This window comes from Ursus americanus, chromosome 36, assembly GCF_024610735.1.
Source record: "Ursus americanus isolate L20-20 chromosome 36, mUrsAme1.1.p, whole genome shotgun sequence".
In the NCBI taxonomy this organism is placed as follows: Eukaryota; Metazoa; Chordata; class Mammalia; order Carnivora; family Ursidae; genus Ursus; species Ursus americanus.
In genome coordinates, this window is record NC_142162.1 from 19860439 (window position 1) to 19872603 (window position 12165).

Consider the following 12165-nt stretch of genomic DNA (forward strand, 5'->3'; position numbering starts at 1 on the left):
TATCAAGCATCTTCTCTGACCACAATGGTATGAAAACTAGAAATCAATTACAAGAAGAAAACTGGAAAAATCATAAGAAGGTGGAGATTAAACAACATGCTACTGAACTAATGGGTCAATAAAGAAATCAAATGGGAAGTCAAAAAATACCTTGAGACAAATGAAAATGGAAATATAACAATCCAACATCTACAGGATGGAGCAAAGGCAATTATGAGAGGGTAGTTCATTGCAATACAGGCCTACCTCAAGAAACAAGACAAATCTCAAATACACAATCTAACTTAACGTCTAAGGAACTAGAAAAAGAATAATCAAAGCCCCAAGCTAGAAGTAAGGGAACAATGCAGAGTAGTGTAGAAATAAATGAAATAGAAACTAAAAAGACAAAAGAGAAGATCAAAGAAATTAAGAGCTGGTTCTTGGAAAAGATAAAATTGACAAAACTTTAGCTAGAATTCAGCAAAGAAATAAGAAGACTTCGAATAAATAAAATCAAAAATGAAAGAAGACTTGTTACAACTGATATCACAGAAATACAAGGGACCACAGGAGTTACTAAGAACAATTATATGCCAACAAATTGGGCAATGTAGAAGAAATGGATGTTTTTAGAAACATATGGTCTTCCAAGACTAAATCATGAAGAAACTGAAAATCTGAAGAGACTGATAACTGATAAGTAAGGAGATTGAATCAGGAATCAAAAACCTCCCAAAAAACAAAAGTCCAGGACCAAATGGTTTCACTGGCAAATTCTACCAAACATTCAAAAAAGATTTTATACCCATCCTTCTCAAACTCCTCCAAAAAAAACTTAAGAACACTTCCAAACTCATTTTACAAGGCCAGCTTTACCCTGATAACAAACCAGAGTAGAATACCACAAAACAGGGGTGCCTGGGTGGCAAAGCAGTTAAGCGTCTGCCTTCGGCTCAGGGCGTGATCCCGGCGTTCTGGGATCGAGCCCCACATCAGGCTCCTCCGCTATGCACCTGCTTCTTCCTCTCCCACTCCCCCTGCTTGTGTTCCCTCTCTTGCTGGCTGTCTCTATCTCTGTCAAATAAATAAATAAAATCTTTAAAAAAAAAAGAATACCACAAAACAAGAAAATAACAGGCCAAATATCCCTAATGAACACAGATGCTCAACAAAATATTAGCCAAATGAATTCAACGACACATTAAAAGGAACATATGCCATGATCAAGTACATTAAAAGGAACATACACCATGATCAAGTAGAATTTACTCCAGGGTAGTAAGATGGTTAAACATCTGCAAATTAATTAACATGAGGCACCATCTTAAAAATGAGGGCTAAAAATCATATGATCACCTCAACAGATGCAGAAAAAGCACTGACAAAATCTGGCATCCATTTATAATAAAAATTCTCAGCAAAATGGATATAGAGGGAATGCACCTCTACATAATAAAGGCTACATATGACAAGACCACAGCTAATATCATCCTCGATGGTGAGAAGCTGAAAGCTTTTCCTCTAAGATTGGAATAAGACAATGACACTCATTCTTATCACTTTTTAAAAAAAGATTTTATTTATTTGAGAGAGAGAGAGCATGAGCGGAGAGAGGGGCAGAAACAGAGAATCTCAAGCAGACTCCACACAGAGCATGGGGCCCAGCACAGGGCTTGATCCCACAACCCATGAGATCATGACCTGAGCCAAAACCAAGAGTTGGATGCTTAACCAACTGAGCCACCCAGGCACCCTGCCATCCTTCATCGCTTTTATTCAACATAATACTGTAAGCCCTGGTCACAGCTATTAAGCAAGAAAAAAAATCTACATTAGGAAGAAGTAAAACTGTCACTATTTGCGGATGATATGGTACTATATATAGAAAACCCTACAGACTCCACAAAAAAACTATTATAACTAATGAATGAATTCAGAAAAGTTGCAGGATACAGAAGTCTGTCACATTTTTATACACTAATGACAAACCACCAAAAAGAGAAATTAAAAAAACAATTCCATTTACAATTGCATCAAAAAGAATAAAATACCTAGGAATAAATCTAACCAAGGAGGTGAAAGTCCTGCACACTGAAAACTATAAAGATATTGGTGAAAGAAACTGAAGAGAACACAAATAAATGGAGAGATATTCTATGCTCATAGGTTGGAAGAATTAACAACGTTAAGATATCCATACTACCCAAAGCAATCTATAGATTCAATACAATACCTATCAAAATTCCCATGACATTTTTCACAGAACTAGACCAAATAATTTTAAAACTTATACAGAACCACAAAAGACCCTGAATGGCCAAACCAATCTTGAGAAAGAAGAACAAACAAGGAGGTATCAAGCTCCTGACTTCAAACTATACTACAAAGCTATAATAATCAAAACAATATGGTATTGCCATAAAAACAGACACATAGATGAGTGGAAAAGAATAGTGAGCCCACAAATAAACCCACGCATATACGGCTGACTACTTTACTACAAAGGAGCCAAGAATATACATTGGGGAAAGGATAGTCTCTTCAATAAATGGTGTTGAGAAAGCTGGACAGCCACTTTCAAAAGAATGAAACTACATATACCATATATGAAATGAATTTAAAATAGATTAAATATTTGGACAAATCAGAATTCAAAATGGATGAAAGACCTGAAATCACAATAATTCTAGAAGAAAACACAGATAGTAAGTTCTTTGACGTTGGTCTTGGCATTGAATTTTGGATTGGACTCCAAAAGCAAAAATAAGTGGGACTATACCAATCTCAAAAGCTTCTACACAGCAAAAGAAACTACCAACAAAATGAAAAAGGAACCTACTGAATGGAAGAAAATATTTGTAAATCATATATACAATAAGGGGTCAATAGCCAAAATATATAAAGAACTTATACAACTTGAGAGCAAAAAACCCCCCCAAAGAATCCAAATAAAAATGGTCAGAGGATCTAAACAGACATTTTTCTAAAAAAGACATAGAGATGACCAACAGGCATTGAAAGGATATTAAACATTACTAATTATTAGAGAAATGCTAATCAAAACCACAATGACCACCTCAACTGGCCAGAATGGTAATTACTAAAAAGGCAAAAAATAACAAGAATTGGAGAGGATGTGGAGAAAAGGGAATCCTCCTACACTACTGGTGGGAATGTAAATTGATACAGCCATTATGGAAAACAGTATGGAGGTTACCCAAAAAATTAAAACTGGCACTTATATGACCCAGCAATTCCACCTCTTAGTAATCATCCAAAGAAAATAAAAATGCTAATTCAAAAAGATATATGTACCCCCATGTTCACTGCAGCATTATTTACAATAGCCAGGATATGGAAACAATGTAAGTGTCCATCAATGGACAAATGGATACAGAAGATGTGGCATACATACTGCCACATACAAGGGCATTATGCTAAGTGGAATAAGTCAGACAGAGAAAGACAAATATCAAATGATTTCACTTACATGTGGAATTTAAAAAGCAAAACAAATGAACAAACAAACAAAAAACAAAACCAAAACCATTGAGAATAGATTTGTGGTTATGGAAAAGGAATTGAAAGGGGATGCACAAAATGGGTAAAGGTGGTCAACTGTATGGTGATGGATGGTAAGCAGATGTATTGTGGTGATCACTTTGTAGTTTAAACAAATATTGAATTATTATGTTGCGTACCTGAAACTAGTATGTTACATACCAATTTCATCTCATTAAAAAAATAATAATAAATCACCATGACTCAGGTGGACTCGTAAGTTTTGTAATACATTTTAAACAAAAGTGTTTATCTAAAAAAAAGAAAAGGAATTCAATTTTGTTAGAGCAGTTAAAAATGAATACAGAAACATAAGCTAAGCAATAACACAATCACTGGTTTTGCAAGATTCCACAAATATTGATACAGGTAAAATGATGAGTTACATCAACTTTTTGATGATATAAGGAATCTTACAAATATACTAGAACAGACTTTTGATCTTCTACATTTACTTTTTAGAACAAAAGAATCATGAATGAACAGAGTATTATTTGCAGATACCCATCATAGCATTATTTATAATACACTAAAAATTATAATGTATTCATATAATGAAATACTATGCAACCATTAATATTAGTTTCAGGTGTGCAACATGTTGATTTGACATCTATACATTGCTCAGTGCTTACCACAACAAACAGTCACCATCTCCCACCATGCAACAATATTATAATATTATTGACTATATTCCCATTGTTGTGCTTTACAACCCCATTTTATAAATAGAAGTCTGTACCTCTTAACTTACTTCATCTATTTTACCCATTCCCCCGCCCACTTCCCCAACAACCACTAGTTGTTTTCTGTATTTAGGAGTCTGTTTTTTTTTATTTGTTCATTTGTTTAGAGTCCACATATAAATAAAATCATATAATATTTCTATCCCTGTCTGACTTATTTCACTTAGCATAATGCCCTCTAGGCCCATCCATGTTGTTGCAAATGAAGAAGGAGCATTTTCTAAAGCATGTTCTGTAGAATAGGAATCCCATGAGATATTAATAGACCGGATGAAAAAAAGATTCCATGGTCAAATAGGTTTATTAAAAATGGGGATAAACACGGTAAGTAGGTGTCTTTGCTGAATTCTTCCTAGGCTAAGTATGAGAGAGTATAAACCATCTCTGAAATTTATGTACCCTTAGAAGACTTACATTTCATCAGGTTTTGTGTTTCAAAGAAGATATCTAGGAAATGCTGTGATGGGAAAATACTTAATGACATGGAAGATGTTCAGAATATGTTAGTAAGTAAAAAAAAAAAGGTTACAAAACAATTTGTTTGACATATATGTACGGGTGCGTATGTGTACATATATATGCCAAGAATATCCAGTGAATGTGAGTATGAAGGATAACCTATAAAAAGGGATGAAAAACTGATATTTTAAGGGCCTCTTCTGTAATCAAAACCATCATCATATCCCATCACATTTTGGCCAACAAGTCTGAACCCAACCCACACATCAGACTGGCTTCCATGTACTCACATTATTATTATGTAACTGTCTATTCCTGGTCACAGTAGGAAGTAGAGATATAGCCAAAGTCACCTAAAAACCTTTCTGCTTATCCTCATCTCAGACACACTGGATCTTTAAATGTATTACTTTTAAAGTATATTGATACAACTGAAATTATATATTTAAAGAACTCTGAGCTTCTTAGCAAGAAACCTCCTGATAGTAGCATAATAATTAAAACATTTTACTAACTGGGGTGCCTGGGTGGCTCAGTGGGTTGAGCGTCTGACTCTTAATTTCACCTCCTGTCAGCCTCAGTCTTGAGCCCCCTGTCGGGCTCGATGCTCAGTGGGGAGTCTGCTTGGGATTCTCTCTCCCTCTCCAACTCCCCCCATGCAACCCCCCCAGTCACATGCTTGTGCTCTCACTCTATTTCTCTAGAATAAACAAATAAATCTTAAAACAATAACAACAACATTTTACTGACTTCAGAAACCTAGAAAACAATTTTCCTTTAAGGCTCCATTTAGTCCTAACCACAACGGAACTCGTATGAATGGAACCTACACTGCAACAGTGGTATGAGATCAAACAAAACCAAAAGGCTCCACTGTTGCCTGAAGCACCTCAATTAACATGCCACAAAAGTTCCTACTACAAATTTAAAGAGATCGTTTTGTGAATTTTATGACAAGTTCACATTATCCCCACTGATGGGAATAAATTCCTTTCCAGACTACCCATTGAAAACCCGGTGCCATGAATTCACTTTAACCAGTTTTATACTAAAGTTCTCTCTACCAGTCATTCCTCATTAAGTTTCCTTTTACAACATGTTTGGGGGGGGAAAGAAGTCAATCAATGAAACATTCAATAATCACCAACTTCCTGCTGACTTTAAATCAAGATTAGCTAAACCCCTTCCATCTGCTAACCCACAGCCATCTATTCTCTTTCACTACAATTACTCTAGTTTAAGCTGATTTTCCAGCTTTTACTTCATAAGATTTTAATTCCATTTACTATTGAATTTTTTCTCACTAACAGTATTCGAAGTAAATGTCTCCATACCATTCTGAGGTATAATTTAAAGATACACTTTGCTTATCATCTTACCCATTCTGCCAGTGAACCATGAGCACATGGAAGATTATACATTAATGATTCAGTACAAAGTAACTATAATAATTCAAGTAGAAAAGCTTAAGACAAGATCGAAACTCCCGGGAGGGAAATTATATCATTGTATGTACTATATATTATATAAACTTCTGCTTTTTAAATACCAAGACCTCCCAGACAGAAAGTTTAAAAAACCTACTTGCCTGATTAGCCACAAGAAATAAGGGAATTTTTTTTCCTTTGATAACAGAACATAAGCCTACAACAAAATTCTGCTTCTTCTTTTATAATATAGAAGTTACAGTATAGTTCCCACTTGCCCTTAGTCAAAGAGTTTTCTCTTTATTATTTAAAGTCAGAAAAAGGAGGTCATTTTCCAAACACCTCATTTCTAAAATGCTATTATTATTCATCATTGAAATTCTAGTGCAAAATCATAGAGTATGTGTTTACCCTTGGCCCTCTATAAGACCTGTTTTCTATTTCTTCCTATAACATATTTCTAACCTCTATCTTCCCACTTCAATTCCAGCATTACCTGGGTCTTAACTGTGAAGGAAAGAAAATTCAAATATCTGACTGAAACAACTGCTTGCTCTTCCAGGCCTAATTCTAGTTAGGTCATTATTCATCTGTCCACCAGTAACTGAGTGAATGCCTATTACAGGCATAGAGCTGTTCCAAGTGCTGAGGTGCAATTAAAGAAACATAGAAGATATGACCTTCCTCTCAAGAATCTTATAAGCAATCTACTTGGGGATAAAAATCAAAGACAAAATAAATAGACAACAACTGTTAAATGATATAAAAACAAAAATTCAACGGACTGGCAGCCTTGAGGAAGGAAGGAAGGAAGAAAGAAAAAAAGGACATATTTAGCGCTAGATTCAGATTGAACTAAATTTACTGGATGCTTACTTCATGCCAAGAACTCTAATTAGCGTTTTCACATATACAACTCATTTAATTCATCCTAAAATAACAATAGGGCAAAAGCATGGTCTTGAAAAAAGCTGAGTAAAGGGGATGATAAAAAGATCTTACTAGAAGAGCCATGTGGAGAAACAGTTTAAAGTCAGACAAGTGTTAATCTCTCCCTATTATACTGTAACAGTTAATATCTATAGTTATAAGTGTAATAGAAGATATAAAAGGCAAATTGGTGAATAGTTTCCTTTTTTAAAAAATTCCAATTGGGAAAAAAAAGTATACCCAGGTGTGGTGATAGATGAAACTAAACTTATTGTGGTAATCATTTTGCAATATATACAAACGCCAAATCATTATGTTGTACAGATAAAAACGAATATAATGCTATGTGTCAGTCAGATCTCAAAAAAATAAAAAAAAATTGTTGAAGGTTGAATCCTAAATCCACAGTTCAAAATGTGATCTTATTGGAAACTTGGGTCACTGCACATGTAATGAGTTAAACTGAGATCATTAGGGTGGCCTCTTAATCCAATATGACTCGTGTACTTATCCATAGAGGAAACTTGGACACAGACAAGGACACAGGGGGAAAAAAAATTCTGATGGGGGAAATTTCATTGGGAAGAAAAGTGAAAAACACAGCTAAAATGATGTCTGTGAATTACCTGTGGATGCCCTTGTTATCACAGAAAAATAAAAAGTGGAAATGTGTTGCTTTATGCCTCTCTCAACTCTTACATATTTAGCTTACACCTAAGATGAATCATTTATCAATGTATGTCTTACTTCCCAAGCTCCTAGAGGTTGTATCTTATTTACCTGTATGTTGGTTACAACACTTGGAAACGTGTTAGAGGAACAGCAGTACACTCTGAAGTAAGGAGAATCAAGGGCTCAAGTCTCAGCTCTGCAAGTTTGTTCTAGCTATCTACCTTGGACAAATTTATAAAACTACAAATAAAACTCTCTAGGAGTTCTTACGAGGAATAAAGGATATGTAATTAAAAACATTTAGCATAGAACCTAGCATCTAATTAGGTGCTAAATATATATTAGTTCCATTTTTGTCTTTGCACGCTGCACACAATAGAATGCAATTATGAAGTTGGAGTTCCAGTCATTTAGAGAACTTCCCAATAAAGGAATACACTTACCTTGGTTTTCAGCTGGTCTCAGATTTGCTAAAGCAACAATCTGATGCCCAGCAGCAATGCACTGCATCATATTGTAACAGCTATCCTTCCCACCACTAAAAAAGAAATAGAAAAATATCAGGGTACTGACAATTATTAAACATAGAATCATTAGATATCAAAATATATTCATTCAACTTTTCCGAATATTTGAGGGACTTCTATACAATTAAAATACAAAAAAACAAGTAATTTCCATAGCATAACCAAATTGAGCAAATGAATCTGAATGTCTAAGGCTGCTACTCATAAGAGCTTATGGAATTACGTGCCATTATAACAAAGATCGCTCTAAACAAAATACGATAACTCTTCGGTTTATAATAGTGGCTTTCCTTTATATACAAAGTGCTTTGAAAATTTAAAAAAAATGATTTCATTTTAAATTCTAGCTAAACAGCTATTATATATATTCCTTAGATGAAATTCTCTATGGAAAAGTAGAAAAAAATCTCTTCTACTACAAGAAATCTAACAGTTGGCTACCATCACCAACTAAAGGCTCAAATTAAAGATATGAGACCCAATCTAATGACAAAGTTTGATGTACTTGGTGGGTTCACATTCTGTAGAGATAGAAAACAAAATGCTGAATTACACTGATGAAGTTAAAAAATATATATATACGATGGCAGGCTAAGGCTTGAGCCTTAATGCTAATAAACAGATTGAAAGGAACTTTTAAATTCTACAACCAAATCTACTGAAGGCAGGGGCAAATCACGTAGTCAAGACAAGTAGTTTCATCTATAACAAGGTTGAACGGCAACCTTTATGGAAAGTTCATATATAACAAGGTTGAATGGCAACCTCTATTTTGGATTAAACTCTATTGCTTCTCACCATACATATTTCTTCCTTTATCATCATTGCCTCTCTTTTTCCTCCCTCCTGTTCCATTCGTTCTAATCTTTGCCTAAAATCTGCAAGTGCACCTCCAGGCAACAGTCAGATATATTCATAGCCCAAGAAACTTTTAAAAAGAGACTGCTTGTCCTAGAAGCTGGCCCTTTTGCCTTGTATTTTAGTTCCCAACATTTCTCTGCCTCTACCACATCCAATCAGTAACTACCATTCTAGAACTTCTCATGGGGAGACCTCGAGAGGCACAGTGAAATTATACATCATGTTCCCTTTTCTCAGACTCTGATATTACCCTAATATGTCTTCCACAATTTCCCCTACTGAACTTCACTGCTCTATTTTCTCAGGGCAAAAAGATTTGACTAATTCTTTAGAATATTTAGAATATTAAAGATTAACAGGTATACAACCACAATTCTAATTCTTTAGAATATTAATGGGTATACATCCACAATCAGAGCTTAGCTTTATAACTCATCTGAAAATATGCTAAAATTTCAAACATGGTTATAAAATAGTATTTCCCAGGGGTGCCTAGGTTAGTTAAGCATCTGCCTCCGGCTCAGGTCATGATCCCAGGGTCTTGGGATCGAGCCCTGCATCAGGCTCCCTGCTCAGCCGGCTGTCTCCTTCTTCCTCTGCCTCTGCCCCTGCTCTCGCTCACTCTCTCTCAGATAAATTAAATTAAATTATTAGAAAAACAACCCCACAGTACTTCCCAAACTGTGTTCTATGAACACTAGTGTCCAGCAAAGATCGTAAGAACAAAAGATTTGGGAAATGCTGAGTAACTTACTCACCTCTCAGAACATTACAAAGTACATAAGCATATGTTAGATGAGAAGTCCTATAGAAGATTAGAATTTTAGTTCCCAACTCTGGTATACTAAGCCAAGTTACTCAATGTGCTTGGGTACATGCTTCATTATAAAACTAGAGAATGGTTTAGCTAATCCTCAAGGTGTCATTCAGCTGTAAAACTGAATAATTCTTTTGTGTATAAGGAGAATAATGTTCTTTATGTTCTAAAGATATGTGAGAATCTTGGTTTCACATATTCCTTAGAGCACACAAACATATTCCATCTCTCATTTTAGTATACATACACAACACAAGATATATTACAAATAGATTCACTGTATTTAAGTCTAAATTCATATATATTCAAATGTATATTCATATAAATGTATATTATGTATGCATTCATATTCATATATATAAATTGTCATATATTCACACTTATAGCATTCATTCTCCTAACATTTATACAGATCTTACAATTTAGCAAGAATATTCCAACATTGCCATTTTTAAGTGATTTGCTTTTTTATAATAAGAGTAATATATGCACATTACTGAATATTTACTGTAATGGATTACAGCAATCTTCTTCCTTCCAAGATCTGAATCTTAGTTGGTGTGTCTTATTTCAATGGTTAAACTTTTGGCAAATTGAGTATGACGTGAATCACTCATTTCCTGGACTACATTTTATTCTTGTCTAGTTGATCACATGAAGACCACAGTGGTCAGAGATTAATCGCTTGGTTTACAGAGGAAATGTACTGAATAACAATAATTATTCTGACGTTATAGTCCTAAAAATGGCATCGAAGTAAAATAAACTGGAATATTCCAGGGATTAGAATGTTACATCAATAGTTGTTAATAGGTCACTATTGTTAGTATCAATTAAATAGGGCATTAAACAAAAACGTTTACGAAATCTTCAATGGGCTTACAGAAGAAAACATGGTTGTGGTGTATCTCAGATATGCTCTACAGGTCCAAATCTCATCAAATACTCAAGTACCGCGGTCTAAATTCCCTTTCTAATGTTACTACGTTTACTTTTGCTTCAGTTTACAGACTGCATATGGAAACATTTAAACTGGCCTGTCTTTGGTTATCTTAGGACTTAACTTTAGACACCTAAATATCATGCGCTACTATAGATTTCAACCTTCTTTTGGAATAGACTATGTTACCGTAGGTCAATCTAAAAGCACGTAAGTGTCTGCAGCAAAAGCAACTGGGTTTAGGATAAAACTGACACAACTCCATTTTAACCCCGAGGGAAGCGACCCTTTCCTGTACAAGGTAAAACACACCTTTGCCCTAAGCAGGTGAGAGAGAGGCGGCATTAAGTGGGAGGGGCCTGGAGCTATTTACATTCCCGGGAGAAAGGCGGACCCCCGAGAACCAAGCAGAAAGACTGAAGGAACTACCGAGGAGGACTAGGTGGAGTGAAGCTGTGGCTCTCCAACGTCACTGCCCATTACACTTTTTTTAAGAATGCGACCCTGGGCCGTGTCAGAGTAATGAAACCAGAGCTCTGGCAGAAGACCCAGACATCGGTGGGTTTTAAACTTCCCCCGGTGAATCCAAGTTTGGGGGCCGGAAAAATCTGAGAGGCGGGGACAGGCACACACGGGGAGCGCGAGTCAGGGCCCCGGGACACGCCGGACCGCGCAATGGCCTGAAAACTCCGCCTCTTCCTGTGGCCCGGGGGGGGGGGGGAGCCGCTGGACCCCCCGACACGCGGTTCCCGCACAAACACTCTCTTTTCCGCGCAGCCGAAAGCGCGGGCTGCAGCTCGCACCAATCAGCAAGAAAGGATGAGAGGCTGGCAGGGGAGGAGGAAGGCCGCTCCGGCGCCGCGTTACCTGATCAGAGCAGCGACCCTCATGGCGGGCGCAGTGCGCGTGCGTGCGGCGGGCGGGGGCGGGAGCCGGGAAGTCGCCGCCGTAGCCGCCGCCGCGGCCGCTGTGACGCGCCCCGGGGCCTCGCGCGGGTGTTCGCCTCGCCGCCTGTCAGCGGCCGGGCGCTGCGACCCTTGCGACTGCCTGCAGGTCGCTTGGCCGGGGAGGATACGCCAAATCAGCACGCTGTCCCGGTGACAGGGACTTCGGGGCCCAGAAAAGAACGATGTGTAGGCACGGCCTGACCACCTAAGTGAGGGCACTGAAGCCGCTCGGGGAAGGGCAGGGTCGGCGTCGCCGAGCACGAGTGAGGCGGCTTGGGATTTGTTTCGGTAGGAGA

The 12165-nt window shown here is 37.0% G+C and overlaps 1 protein-coding gene across 2 annotated transcripts in view; it reads right to left on the reverse strand.

Moving 5' to 3' along the window:
* DPH6 (diphthamine biosynthesis 6) overlaps positions 1–11880 on the reverse strand; it is a 165544-nt gene extending 153664 nt beyond the window's left edge. For both annotated transcript variants that reach the window (XM_045815932.2, XM_045815925.2), the window contains exons 1-2: positions 11790–11880; positions 8221–8315 (exon numbers count right to left, since the gene is read on the reverse strand). In XM_045815932.2, the coding sequence (XP_045671888.1) occupies positions 8221–8315; positions 11790–11812 (118 nt within the window). In that variant the 5' untranslated portion in view covers positions 11813–11880. The remainder of the gene's footprint in view (positions 1–8220; positions 8316–11789) is intronic.
* Positions 11881–12165: the final 285 nt, after the last annotated feature.